This window comes from Molothrus aeneus, chromosome 29 (genome assembly GCF_037042795.1).
Source record: "Molothrus aeneus isolate 106 chromosome 29, BPBGC_Maene_1.0, whole genome shotgun sequence".
Taxonomy (NCBI): Eukaryota; Metazoa; Chordata; class Aves; order Passeriformes; family Icteridae; genus Molothrus; species Molothrus aeneus.
Genome location: NC_089674.1, coordinates 1,022,202 through 1,044,425, shown reverse-complemented (window position 1 = coordinate 1,044,425; position 22,224 = coordinate 1,022,202). Strand labels below are relative to the sequence as shown.

Sequence of the window (22,224 nt, the reverse complement as noted above, 5' to 3'; positions counted from 1 at the left end):
AAATGGCGTGGGCGGAAAGAAATTGTAATAAAACATTGGAAAAATTCCCGGTGAAAGTGATGTGGGTGGAGCGATAATTGGAATTAAAAAATTTTTTAAATCTCCAGGACATTCCTGGGATTTCTCTCACCTTCCTCATCCTCGAATCTCCTCCGGGAGCCGCCGAGGCCGCGCTCGCTCATCCCATCCTCATCCTCCAGCATGGTCCGGCTGCTCGGGGGAGCTGGGGAACGATTGGGAACGGATTTGAGTGGGATCCGGGGTTTTATGGGATCTGGGATTTGAGTGGGATCTGGGGTTTTATGGGATCTGGGATTTGAGTGGGATCTGGGGTTTTATGGGATCTGGGATTTGAGTGGGATCCGGGGTTTTATGGGATCTGGGATTTAATGGGGTCTGGGAGGGGAAGCAGCTCCCGGCTCTGGCACCCTTCCCTTGGGAATGTCCCAGTGGGGACCCCTGGGCCCCTCCTGTGCCAGCCCCGCTCTCCCTTCCCCACATTCCCGAGATTTCCCTGGGATCCCATCCCTGCCCTCCAATCCCTGCTGGGCAGAGGGCCCAGAACATTCCAGAAATTTCCCAGCACAATCCCTGGACACAAATTTCCCCAAATTCCAGAGCCTGGCACAATTCCCGACACAAACTCCCAGGAATTCCAGAGCCCCCCATTATTCCAGAGTGACCCCAAGACATCCCAAAGGGATTTTCCCCATTTCTGATCCCACATTTCCCTGGAATCTCCAGGAATTCTGGGGTGACCCCACACACCCCAAAGGGATTCCCCACCCCAAATTTTCCTTTCCCCGCCCCTGATCCCACATTTCCTTTCCACTTCCAGCCGTTTCCCGCTTTGATCCCGGTGGGGACCTGCCAGGGACGCTGCTGATGGATTAATTAACGGCTCCCTAATTAGCCGAGCTCCAGCGATTGCCTTTCACACTCGGCTGCCCGGGCGCGGCTGTTTCCATTCCCGCCCGGTCGATGCTCCCAAAGTCACTCGGAGGGCGATCCCGAGGGACATTCCTGCATTTTCCAGCTCTTTCGGGGACAGAAACCCCAAATCCGGCCCAAAACCTCAAAAACGGGAACGGCCAAAGCCGCTGGGGCTGGCGGGGTGGGGATCCCTGACCCTTGGACCTGGGAAAATCCAATTTATCCCAGTCCAAATTAAATCAAATTTATCCCAGTCCAACTCAAATCCAATTTATCCCAGTCCAAATTAAATCCCGTTTATTCCAGTCCAAATTAAATCCAGTTTATCCCAGTGGGATATTCCCTTTTACCTGGGAAAATCCAATTTGTCCCAGTCCAAATTAAATCAAATTTATCCCAGTCCAACTCAAATCCATTTATCCCAGTCCAACTCAAATCCAGTTTGTTCCAGTCCAGCTCCAGTCCCATCCCAGTTGATTTCAATTTGATTTCCAAGATTTGGGATATTTTCCGTCAATCTGACGTTTTTGGGCAGGATCGATTTAATTTAAGGGCAAACAAATTTCGGGTATTTCCTCAGGAGGGAAACCCCAAACTGGGCAGTTTTAGGGATAAGGTTTATCCACGATTTATCCACGAGCTTTGGATTCCCAAAACCAGTCCGGGGTGAACCCTGAGGATTTTAGGAAGCTGGAAAAGCAGAAAAAGCAGGAAAAGACCCCCAGGAATAGTTTTTACTCTAAAAATGACCTTTTAAAAGATGAAGGATCCCAAGCCCCAGGAAATCCCGGCAGGTTCCTGGATGATGGATTGGGGTACAGACCCTTCCAGCTGGGATAATTCTGGGATAAAATGGGATTTTCTGGGGATCTGGATGAGCTGGGAAGCACAAAGAAGCCCCGGGGTAAAGCCAGGCTTTGTTAGGCACGGTTAAATGGAGGCTCCCGATCGATTCCGGGCTCGGACAATCTGGGATTTTTCCCACACGGAGCTTTTGCCCCCCTAAATCCCTAAAAACCCAACCAGGAGCAGGAGTTAGAGCTGGAAAACCCAACTGGAATTCCACGGAAATCCGGGCAGGGAAAGCCAAGCCCAGCATGGCCCCCGACCCCGTGAAACCCCAAAAACCAGATTTCCCCAAAAATGAGATTTCCCCTCCCAAACTCACCTGGAGCTCCCCAGAGAGAGATTTGGGCTCGGGCTGTGGGGTCAGGGGAAGCTGGCACTGTCAGGAGTCAGAGCTGCTCTTGCCAACATCCCAGCGACCCCAAAGCGCCGGCCCCGATCCCGATCCCGATCCCGATCCCGATCGATCGCGGCCGGAGCATCACGGGAGCTCGGGGGAGGGAGGGAGGGGGGGAGGGAGGGAACCCACGGGATCGGCCCCACACGGGGATGGGGTTTCCATGTGGGATCGCTGGGATGTGGGAAATCCACCCCAAGCTGCGGGGTTTGGGCCTGTGGGGCTCTGGGGGATTTTTCTCTGTGGGTTTTGGATCGGTTTTGGGGGATTCCAGAGGGAAAATGCTCTGGGTGCTGTGTCTGGAGCTCAGGGAATGGCAGGGACTTCCAGCTGTGGGGTGATCCCAAATCCAGCTGTGGGGTGATCCCAAATCCAGCAGTGGGGGGATCCCAAATCCCCATCCATGGAATGATCCCAAACCCCCTGAAGAGCCGGGCTCAGCCCCCAGGGAATTGCCCCCAGCCTGGGCAGGTTTAGGGTCAGGATTTCCCCTGGGTGGGTTTAGGGTCAGGATTTCCATTGGATGGGTTTAGGGTCAGGATTTCCCCTGGGATTGGATTAGGGTCAGGATTTCCCCTGGGATTGTTCCCAATTCCACATTTTCCCTTCCACCCCATGAATTCAGGGTTGGCCCCGCTCCCTGCAGCCTTTTATGGGAACATCAATAAATCCCATCCCATTTCTTCCTAGTTTGCCCAGAGGAAATCCAGAACCTGAGAGGAGAAATCCCATTTTTTTACACTTTTCCCAACAGGAGCTGAGAATATAAAAACCCCAATTCTTCCCCAATTTCCCCAAAGGAAATCCACGACCTGAAGAAGAAAAATCCCATTTTTTCCCATCTTCTCAAATCCCATTTTTTTTCCCCATTTTCTCAATGGGAGATGAGAGGAAAACCCCCATTTTTTTACACTTTTCCCAATGGAAGGTGAGAACAAAAATCCCTTTTTGTTTTTTTTTTTTTTACAGTTTTTGAAAAAAAACAGTTTTCCCAAAGATTAAAATCCAGGACCCCAGAGGAAAAATCCCATTTTTTCCACCTTGTGCTCCGAGTCCGAATCTGAGTGCTCCGAGTGCTCCTCACACTCTGAGGAGGCAGGCGGCTCCTTCCTCCTCCTCATCCTCCTCCTCATCCTCCTCCTCCCAGCCGGCATTCCCGCTGCTCCCGCTGCTCCCGCCGTTCCCGGTGTTCCCATTATTCCCGGTGTTCCCGTTATTCCCGCCGTTCCCGTTGCTCGTGGTGTTCTCGTCATTCCCGTTATTCCTGGTGCTCCCGCTGTTCCCATTATTCCCGTCGTTCCAGTTATTCCCATTATTCCAGGTGTTCCTGTCGTTCCCGTTATTCCCGTCGTTCCAGTTATTCCCGTTATTCCCGGTGTTCCCATTGTTCCCGTTATTCCCGGTGTCTCCGCCATTCCAGCTGTTGTTCCCGTTGTTCCATTCCATCCCGTTGTTCCCGTCGTTCCAGCTGTCCCCGTTGCTCCCACCGTTCCCGTTGTTCCCGTTATTCCAGGTGTTTCCGTCGTTCCAGTTATTCCCGTTATTCCCGTCATTCCCGTCGTTCCCGTTATTCCAGGTGTTTCCGTCGTTCCCGTCATTCCCGGTGTTCCCGGTGTTTCCGTCGTTCCCGGTGTTCCCGTTATTCCAGGTGTTCCCGTCGTTCCCGGTGTTCCCGGTGTTCCCGTAGCCGCCCTCCCGGGGCAGGCACCAGCAGCAGCCGGCTCCGCTCAGGTCCAGCGGGGCCGCGCCCGGGCCCGGCCCGGAATCCACGGAATCGCAGCGGGAGCGGAGCTGGTTCAGCTGCTGCCAGTGCAGCCAGGCCAGGACCAGCCCCAGCACCTGGGGAGGGACCCACAAGGGTCAGGGAGACCCCAAAGGGGAACAGGGAGACCCCAAAGGGGACAGGGATATCCTAAAAATGGTCAGGGAGACCCCAAAGGGGTCAGGGATATCCTAAATGGGACAGGGATATCCCAAAAGGGGCCAGGGACACTCCAGAGGAGTCAGGGATATCCTAAAAGGGTCAGGGATATCCTAAAGGGGACAGGGATATCCTAAAAATGGTCAGGGAGACCCCAAAGGGGACAGGGATATCCTAAAAGGGTCAGAGATATCATAAAAGGGTCAGGGATATCCTAAAAGGGGTCAAGGACACTCCAGAGGAGTCAGGAATATCCCAAAGGGGTCAGGGAGACCCCAAAAGGGTCAGGGATATCCTAAAGGGGACAGGGATATCCTAAAAAGGGTCAGGGAGACCCCAAAGGGGACAGGGATATCCTAAAAAGGGTCAGGGAGACCCCAAAGGGGACAGGGATATCCTAAAAGGGTCAGAGATATCATAAAAGGGTCAGGGATATCCTAAAAGGGGTCAAGGACACTCCAGAGGAGTCAGGAATATCCCAAAGGGGTCAGGGAGACCCCAAAAGGGTCAGGGATATCCTAAAGGGGACAGGGATATCCTAAAAAGGGTCAGGGAGACCCCAGAGGGGACAGGGATATCCTAAAAGGGTCAGAGATATCATAAAAGGGTCAGGGATATCCTAAAAGGGGACAGGGACACTCCAGAGGAGTCAGGATTATCCCAAAGGGGTCAGGGATATCCTGAAAGGGAACAGGGATATCCTAAAGGGTCAGGGAGACCCCAAAGGGAACAGGGATATGCTAAAAGGGGACAGGGATATCCTAAAGGGTCAGGGAGACCCCTAATGGGATCAGGGACACCCTAAAGGATCAGGGACATCCCCAAAGGGGTCAGGGACAATTCCCAGTCCAGCCTGGACCTGGAGGTTCCAGGAACGTTCCAATATTTGTCCCCAAATCCCGTCCAAACCTGCCCCTGGAATCTGGGATGGGCTGCACAGAACCCACAAAATCTGGGAATCCCTGGGCATTCCCTGTGACCCCACAGCCTGGGCCGAGCTGCCTCATCCGGGCTGGGATTTTTGGGAAGGGCTCTGGGATTGCAGGAACTGCTGGGAGAGCCAGGGACAGCACTGGGATAAGGGGATAATAAGGGGATAATTAATAAGGGGATAATTAATAAGGGGATAATTAATAAGGGGATAATAATGGGATTGTGCTGATCCCCACCCAGAGCGAATCCTTTGGGATTTCAGCTTTGCAATCCCATTTCCATGGATGTCAGCTGCAGCCCCATTCCCATTCTGGAACTGTCACCAGGCCCCATTAAAATCCCGATCCCGATTCCCCCGAGCCAGAAAAACCCTTTGAAATGTGGGATTTGGGGCAAATTTGTCATTTTTGCCTCCGAGGAGGATTTGTGTGTGAATTCCATGGAAACAGAGCTGGGTCTGGGGCAGGGGTGGCTCCTGCTCCTCTGCTGAGGAATCCCAGAAAAAATGGGAATTCTGGAAGGGAATAAAACCATCCAAACCCCTCCATGGGGATCCCAAACCCTAGAAAAAAATGGGGAATTTTGGAAGGGAATAAAACCATCCAAAGGCTTTAGTCAGGATCCCAAATCCCAGAGAAAATGGGGAATAAAAGGGAATAAAACCATCCAGAGGCTTCAGTCAGGATCATGAATCCCAGAGAAAATGGGGAATAAAACCATCCAAGATCCCAAATCCCAAAGAAAATGGGGAATAAAAGGGAATAAAACCATCCAAGATCCCAAATCCGAAAGAAAACGGGGAAAGGGAATAAAACCATCCAGAGGCTTCAGTCAGGATCCCAAATCCCACAGAAAATGGGGAATAAAACCATCCAAGATCCCAAATCCCAGAGAAAATGAGGAATAAAACCATCCAAGATCCCAAATCCCAGAGAACACGGGGAATAAAAGGGAATAAAACCATCCAAGATCCCAAATCCCAGGGAAAATGGGGAATTAAAGGGAATAAAACCATCCAGAGGCTTCAGTCAGGATCATGAATCCCAGAGAAAATGGGGAACAAAACAACCTAAAATCCCAAATCCCAGAGCAAACGGGGAATTAACGGGAACAGAACTGCGCCAAGGCCTCGGCCCCGATCCCAGGCCCCGCTCCCGTTCCCGGTCCCCGGGGCCGCGCGCGGCGGGCGGAGCTGTCGGGGGTTATGGATGGATCCAATATCGGCTCCGCGGTTACGGCACCGCCGGGGAAAACGGGAACGCAACAAACGGGGCAGGGCTGAGGCCGGGAGAAAACCAAAAAACGGAATTTTCGCTGGGATTGGGAGCCAGGAGTTGTTGGCTTCGGAATTTAGGGAATTCTGCCCGTTCTTCCCGCATGGAATTCCACCCTTTCCAGGCTGGGGTTTGAGTGCCTGAGGGGTGCAAATCCATGGAAGAGGATTTTTTATTTATCCAGGGGGTAAATAAATGCCAGGAGCTTTGGGAATCCATAAAAAATCCATAAATCCCGGGAGCTTTTGGGAATCCATACAAAATCCATAAATCCCAGAAGCTTTGGAAATCCGTAAATCCCAGCAGCTTTGGGATAAAAAATGCATAAATCCCAGGAGTTTATGGGAATCCATAAAAAATGCATAAATCCCGGGAGTTTATGGGAATCCATTAAAAATCCATAAATCCCAGGAGTTTATGGGAATCCATAAAATTTCCAGTGGAAATCTGGGAATTCCATGGAATGGGACGGTCCCAAAGGTCCCTCCCAACCCAAAGCACTCCGTGGTTCCTCTAAACCTGAGCCCTGTTTCCCGTGGAGAATTCCAAGGCCCAGCTCAATCCCAAAGCCCAGCTTAACTTGTGGGGTCTCTGTTGGCTCCTTTGGATCAGTTTTCCATTGGGAATTGGGGCTGGAATGGCCCCAAATCCTCCTGGGAACCCACGGACAGATCCTCTCCTCCTCCTCCTCCTCCTCCTCCTCCTCTGGGAAAAGGGCTCAGGAATGAAGGAAAAGGCCCAAAGTTCCATTTTCACCCCATTTTCCAGTGGAAAAGGGAAGCCCATGGATGTTTCCCCAAATTCCCTGCCAAAATCCCTTTTCCATGGAAGTTTGGGAACATTGCCCAGTTCTGGGGGATCCTGGAATGCTGAACTTTCCCAGAGTTAACAAAGCCCAAATTGGGGGTTTTTTCCCCCCCTCACTTTTTGGCTTTCCATTCCCTAAATTGGGATTTCTGGAGAGCTCAGATGGAAAAATCCCAAATCCCTTTCATTCCCTTTTCCCAGCCCGACAACGCTCGCAAAACCCCCGGAGCCGTGGGGGAGACTGGAGAACGAACAAATCCCAAATTAATCTTGCAAGGAAATATTGAACATTCTCCATCCCTGTCAGTGGGAGATGAAGGTGCCAGCCTGGAAAACGCCCGGCTGGAGGAAAATTCCGCGTTTTTCACGGAATGGGCTCATCCATCAGCGGGACTGACGCTGCCGGGAGGGAACGGCCGCCCCCGCGCCTGGATGGATGGGACAGAGGGAGGAATAATTCACAGGGATGGAGGGAGGGATGGATGGATGGATGGATGGATGATGGATGGATGATGGATGGATGGATGGATGGATGGATGGATGGATGGATGGATGGATGGATGGATGATGGATGGATGGATGGATGATGGATGGATGGATGGATGGATGGATGGATGGATGGATGGATGGATGATGGATGGATGGATGGATGGATGGATGGATGGATGGATGGATGATGGATGGATGGATGGATGGATGGATGGATGGATGATGGATCCATGGATGGATGGATGGATGGATGATGGATGGATGGATGATGGATCCATGGATGGATGGATGGATGGATGATGGATGGATGGATGATGGATGGATGGATGGATGATGGATGGATGATGGATGGATGGATGGATGGATGGATGGATGGATGGATGGATGGATGGATGGATGGATGGATGGATGGATGGATGGATGGATGGATGATGGATGGATGGATGGATGGATGGATGGATGGATGGATGGATGGATGGATGGATGGATGGATGGATGGATGATGGATGGATGGATGGATGGATGATGGATGGATGATGGATGGATGGACAGGGATTGGGATCCCAGGTAGGATAGGGTGGATGGAGCTGGGAATGATCCCCTGGAGAAGGGAAGGATCCAGGGAAAGCTTCCAGCACATTCCAGAGCCTGAAGGGGCTCCAGGAGAGCTGGGGAGGGATTTGGGATAAGGGATGGAGGGACAGGACACAGGGAATGGCTTCCCACTGGGAAAGGGGAGATTTGATGGGATTTTGGGATGGAATGAGGGTGGGGAGGGGCTGGGATGGCATTCCCAGAGCAGCTGTGGCTGCCCCTGGATCCCTGGGAATGTCCCAGGCCAGGCTGGAGCCCCTTGGGACAGTGGGAATTGTCCCTGCCAGGGCAGGGGTGGGGTGGGACCCTGAAGCTCCTTCCCAACCCAAACCATTCCAGGATTCCCTGGAATAACCTCCATTAAAAAAATCCCTGGAAAGGCTGGGGGAGGAAGGACCTGGAGCTGCATTCCCTAAAAGCTGCTCCAGAACCAGGCTGGAATTTGTGAGGCTCATTCCCAGCCTGAGCACGGCCCCAGCCCCGGCTGGAGGCAGGGAAGGACACGGAGGAGGATGAGGATGGATGGGCTGGAAACGCCGGGATCGGGATCGAACAGAGGCAGCCCCAGGGCAGGAGGGATTTTGGGATGAGGAGGCTGGGAGGGGCAGGGAATGTGGGGGATGGAGGGAACAGAGCAGGGTGGGAGCACAGGAATGGGAAAAAGGGAATTCCAGGGATGGATGGAGGCGGAGTCTGTGCCTGGCGCGGGGGGGAAATGAACACAACCTCTCCCATGGGATTGGGGTTTTCTCTTCCAAAGGGCCGGGATGCTCCTGGGTTTGGGGGATCCGGGATTCCCCCAGCCATGGGAGCAACTCCAGACCCAGCAGCGTTCCTGGGATTTGTCCCCAGCATTCCAGGTTCCAGGGATCTGCCCCCAGCATTCCAGGGATCTGTCCCCAGCATTCCTGGGATTTTTGCCCCCAGCATTCCAGGGATTTTTGTCCCCAGCATTCCCAATTACCGGCACCACTCCAGCTCCATCAGCATTCCCAATTTTTACCCCCAGCATTCCCCATTAACCACTCCAGACCCATCAGGGCTCGGATTCCTGTGGATTTCTCCCCATCAGCGTTCCCAATTAGCATTCCCAATTAGCATTCCCAATTAGCCGCCGGCTGTTAATGGACCAGGCCTCGGGATGACTTTCCCTGCCCCACCAAAGGATTTTTTTGGGATCCCAAAGGATTTTCCCCCCCTCCAGCAGGGAAAGGAGCCGAGCCCTCAGCGCTGAAACCCCAAAACTGCGGGGTCACCCCTGATCCCGGGGGCTCCTTCCAGCTGGGAATTCAGCTGGGATTTGGGAATTGCAGCCAGCATTTGGGAATTGCAGCTGGGAATTGAGAATTAGAGCTGGGATTTGGGATGCGCAGCTGGAATTCGGGAATTAGAGCTGGGAATTTGGGACCTGCAGCTGGAATTTGGGAATTGCAGCTGGGAATTGAGAATTAGAGCTGGAATTTGGGATGTGCAGCTGGAATTCGGGAATTAGAGCTGGGAATTTGGGACCTGCAGCTGGAATTTGGGAATTGCAGCTGGGAATTGAGAATTAGAGCTGGGATTTGGGATGTGCAGCTGGAATTCGGGAACTGCAGCCGGGATTTGGGAATTGCAGCCAGCATTTGGGAATTGCAGCTGGGAATTGGGAATTAGAGCTGGGATTTGGGAATTGCAGCCGGGATTTGGGAATTTTGCAGCCGGGATTCGGGAACTGCAGCCGTACCTGGGGCAGCAGCAGGGCGCAGACGATGGCCAGGGTGGCCTGGAAGTTGTCCTTGAGCCAGAGCCCCACGGCGTGGATGCAGCCCCGCACGTGGATGGTGCCCAGCAGCTCCAGGCGCTGCGGAGCAGAGACAGAGGATCCCAAATTCCCGGGAATTCTGGGGTTTTGTCTGCAGCTTTCCCGGGAATCTCGGCGGGAACAGCCTCGGGTTGGGGTTTTCGGACCCAAATCGCCGCCCCAGGGGAGGGAATTTTGTTCTTGTGCTTCCAAAGGAAGTTTTGGAGCTGAGGTGGGATTAAATCCCAACTCTGGGGCTCGGGGAGAGCTCCTGGAGCATCCAATCCCCTCAGCTGGGGCCTGCCCGAGCTGGGAATTCTGCCACCAGGAATTCCCACATTTCTGCTGGGAATTCTACCACCAGGAACTCCCACATTTCTGCAGGGAACTCCCACATTTCTGCCCTGGGCTGATCCCTCGATCCTTTTCCCGCTGGGAAGGGCTGAGGCCACTCCCAGGTGAGAATCCCAGGGCACCAAAAGCGCCCCAAAATTCCAGGGAAAAGCCCCAAAACCGAGCTGGGAGCAGCTGGGGAAGGGGAATTCCCGCGGGGAGCGTTTGGTTTTGGGGGATTTGAAGGGGAAAAGGAGCAGAGAATTCCCAAAAATTCCAAGGTCACCTCCTTGTCCAGGGCGCGGTACCCGCACAGGGTGTTCACAACCGCTCCGGGAGCCTGGGGGAAAAACAGCACGGGTGAGCCCGGGATAAAGGGGCGGGGCTAACCCGGGATAGGGGCGGGGTTAACCCGGGAGAGGGGCGGGGTTAACCCGGGATAAAGGGGAGGGGTTAACCCGGGATAGGGGCGGGGTTAACCCGGGATAGGGGCGGGGCTAACCCGGGATAAAGGGGAGGGGTTAACCCGGGATAGGGGCGGGGTTAACCCGGGATAGGGGCGGGGTTAACCCGGGATAAAGGGGAGGGGTTAACCCGGGATAGGGGCAGGGTTAACCCGGGATAGGGGCGGGGTTAACCCGGGATAGGGGCGGGGTTAACCTGGGATAAAGGGGAGGGGTTAACCCGGGATAAAGGGGAGGGGTTAACCCGGGAGAGGGGCGGGGTTAACCCGGGATAAAGGGGCGGGGTTAACCCGGGATAAAAGGGTGGGGTTAACCCGGGATAGGGGCGGGGTTAACCCGGGAGAGGGGCGGGGTTAAGACGGGATAAAGGGGAGGGGTTAACCCGGGATAAAGGGGAGGGGTTAACCTGGTATAAAGGGGCGGGGTTGACCCGGGATAGGGGTGGGGTTAACCCGGGATAAAGGGGTGGGGTTTATCCTGGGAAAGGGCACCAGTTTATCCCAGGAAAACAGCAGAAATCCAAAGGAAATTGGGAATTCTGGAGGGGCCCCTTGGAATCTGGGGTGTCCCTGGGGCTGAGGCGCCTTCAGGGCAAATCCCAGCCCAAACCATTCCAGGACTCTGGGGCCGGGCTGGGAGAGCTGGGAATGCTCCCCTGGAGCAGGGAAATTCCAGGGAGAGCTTCCAGAACATTCCAGGACATGAAGGGTCTCCGGAAGAGCTGGGGAGGGGTTTGGGATAAGGGATGGAGGCACAGGACACCGGGAATGGCTTCAAAGGGGGAAACTGAAATGGGATTTGGGGATTTGGGGATTTTGGGATGGAATTCCCAGAGGAGCTGGGGCCGCCCCGGGATCCCTGGGACAGTGGGAATTGTCCCCATGGGATGGGATTCAAGGCCAGGAAATTCCCAAGGGATTTGGCTCTCCTGGTTCTTCTCCTGGAATTCTGGGCCTGGTTCCTTAAGGAACGAGGTCAAATCCATCCCAAGGTTTTGGTGCTTCCCAGGTTCCGGAGCCTTTGGGGAGGACTCAGTTCCCAAAAACCCTCAGAGCCACAGGCAGGGCCTTTCCCTCCTGGAAAAACCACGGGAATTCCACGGATTCATGGGAATTCCACGGATTTTCCTCCTGGAGCACCCTCCAGACCCAGCTGGGGGAATCCTGGAGTGGTTTGGGTGGGAAGGGGCCCTAAATCCCACCCCACACCAGGGACAAAACCCCAAAATCCCAAACTCCCAGGCTGCTCCAAGGCCTCCTCCAGCATTCCCAACAGAAGCTCCCCAGATTCTCCCCCTCTGGATCAGGAGGAATTTTCCCTCTCCCTTCCCCCTGCTCAGGTTTTATTTTTTACCAAACTGTCCAAAATAAAACCCAAAAAAAGCTCCCTGCAGGAACCCCTGATTCCATCTCCAGGAGCCTCGGGATCCTTAATCAAGGCCTTGATTAGAGAGGAGCTCAAATCTGCATCTCATTTGCATATCAGCCTAATTAAACCTCTTTTCCCATTAGGAGCAATGAGGGATTGATGGGGAATTCTCCTCGCTGCCTTTCCGGGACTTCTCCCAAACTTTCCTGGGGTCTTTGGGGTCTTTGGGGTTTTTCAGGATCCTGGGGTTTCACCCTGGGGTGGGATCCTGGAGCAGCGCTGGATTCAACCAATTTTAACCCAAATTCTGGGGTTGGGTGAAACAAACTTTTAGCAAAAGTTTGGAGGGGATTTCCTGGGAATTTTAGGGGTTTTTTTCCCTGGAATTTTGCGATTTTTTCCCTCTGGAATGCTGGGATATTGTTCCTGAAATTTTTGGATTTCTCTCTGAAATTTTGGGATTTTTCTCTGCAATTTTGGGATTTTTTCCCTAGAATTCTGGGATATCTTCCCTCGAATTTTGGGATATTTTCCCTGGATTTCTGGGACCCCCTGCTCACCCCTCTGACGCAGCAGGAGTGGGGCAGAGGGGATTTCTCTGGAATTTTGGGATTTCCCCCAGGAATTTTGAGATTTTTTTTCTCTGGAATTTTGGGATATTTTCCCTGGAATTCTGGGATATTTTCCCTGGAATTTTGGGATTTTTTTTCCCCTGGATTTCTGGGATATTTCCCCAGGAACTGGGGACCCCCTGCTCACCCCTCGGACACAGCAGGAGTGGGGCAGAGGAGAATTCTGGGATATTTTTCCCTGGAATTTTGGGAGGTTTATTTTCCCTGGAATTTTGGGATTTTTCCCCTGGAATTCTGGGACATTTTCCCTGGAATTCTGGGATTTTTTTTCCCTGGAATTTTGGGGATTTTTTCCCTGGAAATTTGGGATTTCACCCAGGAATTTGGGGATATTTTTCCCCCTGGAATTTTGGGATATTTCCCCAGGGATTCTGGGATATCTTCCCTGGAATTTTGGAATATTTTCCCTGGAATATTGGGATACTTTCCCTGGCATTCTGGGATATTTACCCTGGAATTCTGGGAGGTTTATTTTCCCTGGAATTTTGGGATGTTTTCCCAGGAATTTTGGGATGTTTTCCCAGGAATTTTGGGATATTTACCCTGGAATTCTGGGTTATCTTCCCTGGAATTTTGGGGTGTTTTCCCTGGATTTCTGGGATATTTTCCCCATGGATTCAGGTCCGTTTCCCCTCTCACCCCTCGGATGCAGCAGGAGCGGGGCAGAGGAGAATTCTGGGATGTTTTCCCTGGAATTTTGGGATTTTTTCCCCTGGAATTCTGGGATGTTTTCCCTGGATTTCTGGGATGTTTCCCCCATGGATTCCGGGATGTTTTCCCCTCTCACCCCTCGGACGCAGCAGGAGTGGGGCACCCCGCAGGCCAGGGCGCCGCTGCCGTTGCACCGGTGGTACTGGTTCACCTCCCAGTCCCGGAACTCATCCCCTCCACAGCAGGAAAACTGCAGGGAAAACACGGGGAAAACACGGGAAAAACACGGGGAAAACACGGGGAAAACACGGGGAAAACACGGGGAAAACACGGGGAAAACACGGGGAAAACACAGGGAAAACACAGGGAAAACACAGGGAAAACACAGGGAGACAGAGAGCTGGGAAACCCCAACATTCCAGGGGAAACAGGGAGGGATTCCCGCTCCAAAGGGATTTGGGGTTGGGATTTTGGGAGGAAATCCCTCCCTGGGAAAGGCGGGGATGGAATTCCCAGGGAATTTTCCAGCCCTAGAAACTCCTTAAAAATCCTGGAAAGGGAGTTTGGGATCAGCCCTGGGAGAACGGGGAATGGATTCCCGTGGGCACAGGGATAATGGGAGATCATTAATTGGGATCGTAATTAATTGGGATAATGGGAGATCATTAATTGGGATCAGAATTAATTGGGATAATGGGAGATCATTAATTGGGATCATAATTAATTGGGATAATGGGAATTCCTCCCCGGGATGGAATTCCCAGGGAATTTTGGATCCTTTGGAAGTGTCCAAGACCAGGCTGGAAAAACCTGGGACAGGGGAAGGGCTCCTTACCCATGGAAAAAGAGGAATTTTAGGATCCCATCCAACCCAAACCATCCCAGAATTCCCATCCCATTCCCTGCATCTCCACTTCCCAATTTTTCCCCTGCTCCCAGGGAAGTTCAAGGGTAAAAAAAAAGAGAAAAAAAAAAAGGGAATTTTTCCCATTTATCCCCATTTCAGAGGGATTTGGGCGTGGCTCAGCTCCATCCCCACTTCCACGCTTTAATTCCAGCTGACAAATCCCTTTTTTCCCAAGGCAGGGATGGACCTGGGGGCTCTCAGCCATCCCCAAAATCCCCACCAGCTCCTCAGGGATTTCTCTTCCTGTCAGGATAAATTGGGATCAAATCCTGCAGCTACAAAGGGAAAAAATTCAAATTCAAAAAAACCAAAAAATCTCTTTTTGTCCTGCAGCAAAGATAAAAAACAAATTCCAATCAAAGTCACTGCGAGCCCTCCACGGAATAAAAATGAGCCTGGTCTGGATTCTTCCCATTTTTTAAGCACCAAACTCATCCAGGAGCAGATTTTGGGAGAGGTTTTTCCCTCTGCTCCCATTTTCCAAGGGAAAGCAGGAAAAATTCCTGGGATCCTCCTGCTCTGCTCCATCCCAGGCACAGATTTCAGGATTTCCCTGGATTCTCAGAATTCCCTCCTCAAATTTTGGGATTTTCATTTTTCACAAATCCCAGGGTGATTCCCAAAAAATCCCCCTGGGTTGAGCTCGGGGAGGCAAAACCCAAAAAAATCCCAAAGCGGGGGAAGATACCCAAGGAAAACACCCCAGGGATGGGAATAAAAGTGGAAAATCCAGGGGGAAAAAATCCTGAAAATCCAGGGGGAAAATCCTGAAAATCCAGGGGAAAAATCCTGAAAATCCAGGGGAAAAATCCTGGAAATCCAGGGAAAAAAATCCTGAAAATGCGAGGGGAAAATCCTGAAAATCCAGGGGAAAATCCAGGGGAAAAAAATCCTGAAGATCCAGGGGGAAAATCCTGAAAATCCAGGGGAAAATCCTGGGGAAAATCCTGAAAATCCAGGGGAAAAAAAATCCTGAAAATACAGGGGAAAAATCCTGAAAATGCAGGGGGAAAATCCTGAAAATGCAGGGGAAAAATCCTGAAAATCCAGGGGAAAATCCAGGGGAAAATCCAGGGGAAAACCCTGAAGATCCAGGGGAAAAATCCTGAAAATGCAGGGGAAAAAATCCGGAAAATCCAGGGGTAAATCCTGAAAATCCAGGGAAAAACCCTGAAAATCCAGGGGAAAATCCTGAAAATCCAGGGAAAAGTCCTGAAAATCCAGGGAAAAATCCTGAAAATCCAGGGGTAAAATCCTGAAAATCCAGGGGAAAAATCCTGAAAATGCAGGGGAAAACCCTGAAAATGCAGGGGAAAATCCTGAAAATGCAGGGGAATTGGGGAATGGGATTAAGAATTCCTTGGGAAACTGCCCCTTTCCCCATCCAAACCTTTTCCTGCACAAAATCCAGGATATTTTTGAAGTCCAGGTCGTCGTAGTAGTGCCGGATTCCCTCCTGGATGTTGGAGTGGAAAACCTCGTTCATCTGGGATGGAGAAACCCAAAAGTTGGGGAAATTCATGGAAAGCAGCACAAAATCCCCCGTTTTTCACACCACAGCAGGGATTCACCCCGTCCCAGGGGGATTTTTGGGGTAAAATCCACAATTTTGGAGCTGCCCGGATCCGTTCCTGCCGCACCCAACCCAGGGAATTTTTATCCGCCCGATTTTCCCTGTTCCTCATTTGCATATCAACAAAGCTGATTTGCATATCGAAATTAATTCCCGGTCGTGGCTGATTTCAGCTGAAATCCAATTAATTCTGGGATTTTTGGGGTCTGAGGAAGATCCCTTGTTCCAGAGGGGGATTTGTGCTCCCCACAATTCCCTCTTTATTTGGGGTTTAATTCGCTTTTGATATCATCCCAATTAATTAAAACTTATTTGAAATTCATTCAACTTCAAAACTTCTGCCGCATCCCAGAGTCCCATCCCGAGGGATTGCAATTCCAGTTTTGGGAATGGCAGTTCCATGGTCGGGAATGAAAACTCAATTTTCAGGAATGACAATTCCATTTTTTGGGAATAACAATGAAGCTTTTGGGAATAACCACTTCATTTTTGGGGATAACCATTCAATTTTTGGGGATAACCATTCTGTTTTTTGGGGATAACCATTCTGTTTTTGGGGAACGACAATGGAATTTTTGGGAATAACGATTCAATTCTTGGGAAGAACAATGGAATTTTTGGGAATAATCGTCCTGTTTTTGGGAATAATCATCCTGTTTTTGGGGATGACAACGGAATTTTTGGGAATAACCATTCCGTCTTTGGGAATAGCCATTCTGGTTTTTGGGAATGACAATGGAATTTTTGGGAATGACAATGGAGTTTTTGGGGATAACCATCCCATTTTTGGCAATGACCATCCCGTTTTCAGGAACGACAATTCCATGGTCAAGAATAAAAAAAAATTCCATTTTTTGGCAATGACTGATCTGTGTTTTGGAGAATAACAATGGAATCTTTTGGGGAACGAACGCCCCATTTTTGGGGATAACCGTTCCATTTCTGGGAACGACCGTTCCGTTTTTCGGGAGTGACAATGGAATTTTTGGGGATGACCATTCGATTTTTGGGGGGATAACCATCCGATTTTTGGGAATAACCATCCCATTTTTGGGAGTGACAATGGAATTTTTGGGGATGACCATCCCATTTTTGGGGGATAACCATTCAATTTTTGGGAGTGACCATCGTATTTTTGGGAGTGACAATGGAATTTTTGGGGATGACCATTCGATTTTTGGGGGGATAACCATCCAATTTTTGGGAATAACCATCCCATTTTTGGGAGTGACAATGGAATTTTTGGGGATGACCATTCGATTTTTGGGGATGACCATTCGATTTTTGGGGGGGATAACCATCCCATTTTCGGGAGTGCCCATCCCACTTTCAGGGATGGGATTCCCGGGAATGCCGGGCGTGCCCGTGTCCCACCTTGCTCTCGAAGACGATCTCCACCAGGATGAGCAGCAGCTCCGTCAGGAAGATCAGCAGCAGCACCCAGAAGAACTGCGAGGGGGAGAGGGCGGACGGTCCCGACCCCGACGGCGACACCCAGAAATGAGGAATTCGCCACCGGAATCCCGGTTTTTACTGGAATTCTGGCAGAAATTCTCACCTCGGTGTCCCCATGTGTCACTGTCCGTCCCAGAGAGGGGATCGGGAAGGGTCAGGAAGGGACTGGGAAGGGAGATTGGGAAGGATCAGGAAAAATTGGGAAGGAATCAGGAAGGAGATTGGGAAGGGAACGGGAAGGAGATTGGGAAGGATCAGGAAGGGTTGGGAAGGAGATTGGGAAGGAGCAGGAAGGGTTGGGAAGGATCAGGAAAAATTGGGAAGGAATCAGGAAAGACCAGGAAGGGACGGGGAAGGGAACAGGAAGAGATCAGGAAATATCAGGAAAGATCGGGAAGGAGATTGGGAAGGGAACAGGAAGGATCAGGAAGGGTCAGGAAGGGATTGGGAAGGATGAGGAAGGGATCGGGAAGGGATTGGGAAGGATGAGGAAGGGATCGGGAAGGGATTGGGAAGGGTCAGGAAGGGATCGGGAAGGAGCTCAAGGGCCTCCCCCGGCACAAAGCCCCAAACAAATTCCGGATTTCTTGGAGAAACTTCCCAAGGAAATCTTTCTCCGGCCCTGGATGCTGAGTCAGGAAGAGCCGCTCAATTCCGATTCAATTAACGCGGCCGCTAACGAGCTCATCAATCCCAATTCCCGCAGCAGCCTCGGGAATCGATGAATCCCTCTGGGAGCTGCTCCTTCCCTCCCTTAACGATCTCCGAGGTTTTGTTCCTCCTTCATTATTCCCAAATCCGGACATTCCAGCCCCAGCACGCGGAATTTGGGTGGTTGGACTCCAGTGCCTCCAGAGCCCGAATCCCCGGGGTTGGGGTTGGGGTTTCCAGGCCATCGATCCCAGGGATTTGGGGACCGGAGCGTTCCTGGTGGATGCTGCGGAGGCGGGAGATGGATGGAGCTGTCAGCTCCACCCCAGCAGGCACAAATCAGCCAAATTCCAGCGGGAATTGCACTGAGCAGGCACAAATCAGCCGGAATTCCAGCGGGAATTGCACTGAGCAGGCACAAATCAGCCGGAATTCCAGCGGGAATTGCACGGCCCCAGGGAGAAACCAGGGGAGAAACCAGCCCAGCTCCTTCTGAACACCAATCCCAGACCCTTGGAACCCAAACCCAGGTTTAAAACCAATCCCAGATCCTTTAAAACACCAATCCAGGTTTAAACACCAATCCAGGTTTAAACACCAATCCAGGTTTAAACACCAGCCCAGATCTTTTTAGACACAAATCCCGATCCTTTTAAACATGGACCTGGATCCTTTTAAGTCCAAATCCCGATCCTTTTAAGGACAAATCCTGAGTCCTTTTAAAGACGTTCCCGGATCCTTTAAAACACAAATCTGGATCCTTTTGAACACAATTTCCCCGTTTTTCCATAAAAAGCCCAAAAGCAGCTGCAGCTGCCAGGCCCAGCTCAGCTCCAAGAGCTCCTCCAGGGCCTCTCTCCGTGATTGCTTTTGTTCTGGGAATTCTCCTGGAAGGGACAATGCCCCACCCCACAAGGGCTCTGATTGCTCCTTCCTGTCCTCAGCAATTCCCGGCTTTCCACCGCCCCATTCCCACAAAGCTGCTCCTGGGAATTCAGTTCTCCTGGGAATTGCTTCTCCTGGGAATTTGCTGTTCCTTGGGGATTCTCCTGTCCTGGGAATTTGCATCCCGGGATGAACCTCGGGAGGGAAAACGCCGTGGAATCTCCTCCTTGGGATCCCCAAGCCATGGAGGTGACCCCAAATCCATGGAATTCCCAAACTGGGGAAATTACCCTGGATCCATGGAATTCCATGGAGACGACCCTGGAACCTATGGAATTCCACGGAGGTGACCCCAAATCCATGGAATTCCACGGAGATGACCCAGAATCCATGGAATTCCCAAACCATGGAGATGACCCTGGAATCCATGGAATTCCCAAACCATGGAGATGACCCAGAATCCATGGAGATGACCCCAGATCCATGGAATTCCTTGGAGATGACCCCGGAACCCATGGAATTCCCAAACCACGGAGACAATCCCAGAATCCCATGGAGGTGGCCCCGGATGCGTGGAATTCCCAAACCATGGAGGTGACCCCGGAATCCCATTGAATCCCATGGAGGTGGCCCCGGCTGCATGGAATTCCCAAACCACGGAGGTGGCCCTGGATGGACAGAGGCGGCCCCGGATGTGTGGAATTCCCAAACCATGGAGGTGACCCCAGAATCCCATGGAATCCCATGGAGGTGGCCCCGGATGTGTGGAATTCCCAAACCATGGAGGTGACCCCAGAATCCCATGGAATCCCATGGAGGTGGCCCCGGATGTGTGGAATTCCCAAACCATGGAGGCGGCCCCGGATGTGTGGAATTCCCGAACCACGGAGGCGGCCCCGGACTCCCACGGAGGCGGCCCCGGACTCGCAGGGAGGCGCGGCACGGGCGGCTCACCGCGCGGAGCAGGGCGCGGTTGTCGCGCAGGCTGCCCACGGTGCCCACCAGGGACACCAGGAGGACGCAGGAGCCCAGCAGCAGCAGCAGCACGGCCGGCGCCAGGAAAAGCCCCTCGAGGGTGCGGAGCCGCTGCCGCTCCGCCTCGGCGTAGGCCCCCAGCGCCAGCAGCGCCAGCCCCAGCAGCTGCAACGAGACAGGGCCGGGAGTTACTCCGGGATTCGGGGCATTTGGGGGGGTTTTCTTGGGGGCTTTGGAGTTTTCAGGGTTTTCCTGGGGTTTTTGGGGATTTCCAGGATTTTCAGGTTTTTCAGATCCGCGGAATTCCCTCCCCGCGATCCCCAAACCATGGAGGTGACCCCAGATCCATGGAATTCCTCAAGACCTCCCTGACCTGGGTTTGGACCCTGAATCCATGGAATTCCCTCCCCAGAATCCCCAAATGGTGGAGGTGACTCCACATCCATGGAATTCCCTCCCCAGCATCCCCAAACCAAGGAGATGACTCCAGATCCATGGAATTCCTCAAAACTCCCCGGACCTGTTTTGGACTCTGGATCCATGGAATTCCCTCCCTGGGATCCCCAAACCATGGAGGTGACCCTGGATCCATGGAATTCCCTCCCTGGGATCCCCAAACTGTGGAGATTGCTCCAGATCCATGGAATTCCCTCCTCAGCATCCCCAGCCATGGAGGTGACTCCAAATCCATGGAATTCTCCCCAAGGGATCCCCAAACCAAGGCGATGACCCCAGATCCATGGAATTCCCTCATTAAAACCTCCCGGACCTGGTTTGGACACCAAATCCATGGAATTCCCACCCTGGGATCCCCAAACCATGGAGGTGACTCCAAATCCATGGAATTCAGGATTTTTGGGGTTTTCAGGATTATCGGGGTCGGTTGAAACATCCGCTCTCCCTTTTGTGGGAAAAGAATTGCCCAGGAATTAATTGGGCTGCGATTATGCAAATGAGGCCGGAATTAGGTCAGGCTGAAAGGCTCCGGATTCCCTGGAGCAGAATTCCTGTCTGGGAGCATCCCGGGGATGGAGGTGGGAGGGGTTAAACCACCCAAAGTGGGGTTTTTTTTGGGGTTGTTTTCCCGGTTTTTGGACCAATCCGAGCCTCTCGCTGGTGGGTTCTCCATGGAGCTCTCCCAAAATTCCCCCCAAAAATCCGGGAATTGTCCCAGGGTTCATCCATGATTCCCAGAGTGGGACTGGGAGGAAAATCCCACAATTCCTTCAACACCCCAAAAACCTCTGGGAAACCCCAAACTGGATGGGATCGGCTCCTTGGGAACCCAAATGTTGGGATTTGCCCCGGATTTGTTTGGAATATTGCACCAACCCCACCCAAAACTCCACCCTGAGCCAGAAACGTGGCAGAAATCCGGAATTTTGGGGGTTTCTGGGAATGTCACAGAGCTCTGACCTCTTGGAGCTTTCCCACCTGAGAGAGCCCCGAAAATCCGGGAGATAATCCCAAAAAAAAACCCCCAAATTTTGGTGACTTTTGGCCTTGGCCGAGCTCATTCACGGGTCAAAACCCAATAAAAACCGAAATTAAAACCATTTCCGGGCACCTGCAGAGGAATTTCTGCGCTCGCACCTGAACAATGAGCCCCACCCCGGGGTTATTTAACCCTGGGGAGGAAATATTTGGAAATAAAGTCGGAATTACCCAAAATAAACCCCAAAAAGAGACCCCAAAAGGGGCGGAATTCCCGGTTTTCCCCTCCCCTCTCCCGCAGGTGTTTGCAGCTCCCAGGTAGGGGAAACCCCGCCCCGAGCAGAGTCCAGGGTTTCCAAACCGCCTAAAATTCAATTTTTTTGGGGATTTTTCCGACAAAAACGTGGCTGAAACCCCCTCGATGTCTGCAGGGGGCACCTGGGGGGTGAAAAAAAATTGAATTTTCTCGGCTTTTTCTGCTCCAAATGGGACTCGGGGCCACAAAGGAATCAAAGGGGGAGGATGAGGTTGGAGAAAACCCCAAAACCCGCGGGTTCACCCCAAAATCGCCACGTTTGGAGCCCAAAATTGCCTTAAATTGCCCAGTTTGGAGCGGCCCTGGGTGTTCGGGGGCGCCGCGGGTTTTCCTGAAGGATTTGGGGTCCGGCAAGGGGAAATTGGGAGGCGGAAAAGCCAAAGGGGCTGGAAAAGCCAAAGGGGCTGGAAAAGCCAAATCCGGTTGGGAAAAACGTGGAAAAACGCTGGGAAACACGGGGAAAAAAGGGGGGAAAAAATGGGGGAAAATGGGAAAGAACGTACCGAGAAGAGCGTGGCGTAGGCGGAGAGCGCGAATTTGATGCCGTAGTAATAAAAATGGGACTCGCGGCAGGTCCGGCCCATGCCCGGCTCCTTCCCGGCTCCT

General features: G+C 52.2%; 1 protein-coding gene across 1 annotated transcript; it reads right to left on the bottom strand.

Moving 5' to 3' along the window:
- Positions 1 to 180: 180 nt before the first annotated feature.
- LOC136567547 (tetraspanin-15-like) lies at positions 181 to 22,202 on the bottom strand. Its single transcript, XM_066567195.1, has 9 exons — positions 22,122 to 22,202; positions 19,848 to 20,033; positions 17,277 to 17,351; positions 15,720 to 15,815; positions 13,559 to 13,672; positions 10,594 to 10,647; positions 9,918 to 10,034; positions 3,217 to 4,015; positions 181 to 223 (listed from the first exon to the last, which is right to left on the bottom strand). The coding sequence occupies exons 1-8, from the start codon at positions 22,200 to 22,202 to the stop codon at positions 3,257 to 3,259; spliced, it is 1,482 nt and encodes a 493-aa protein (XP_066423292.1). The 3' UTR covers positions 181 to 223; positions 3,217 to 3,256.
- Between the last annotated feature and the right edge of the window lie 22 nt (positions 22,203 to 22,224).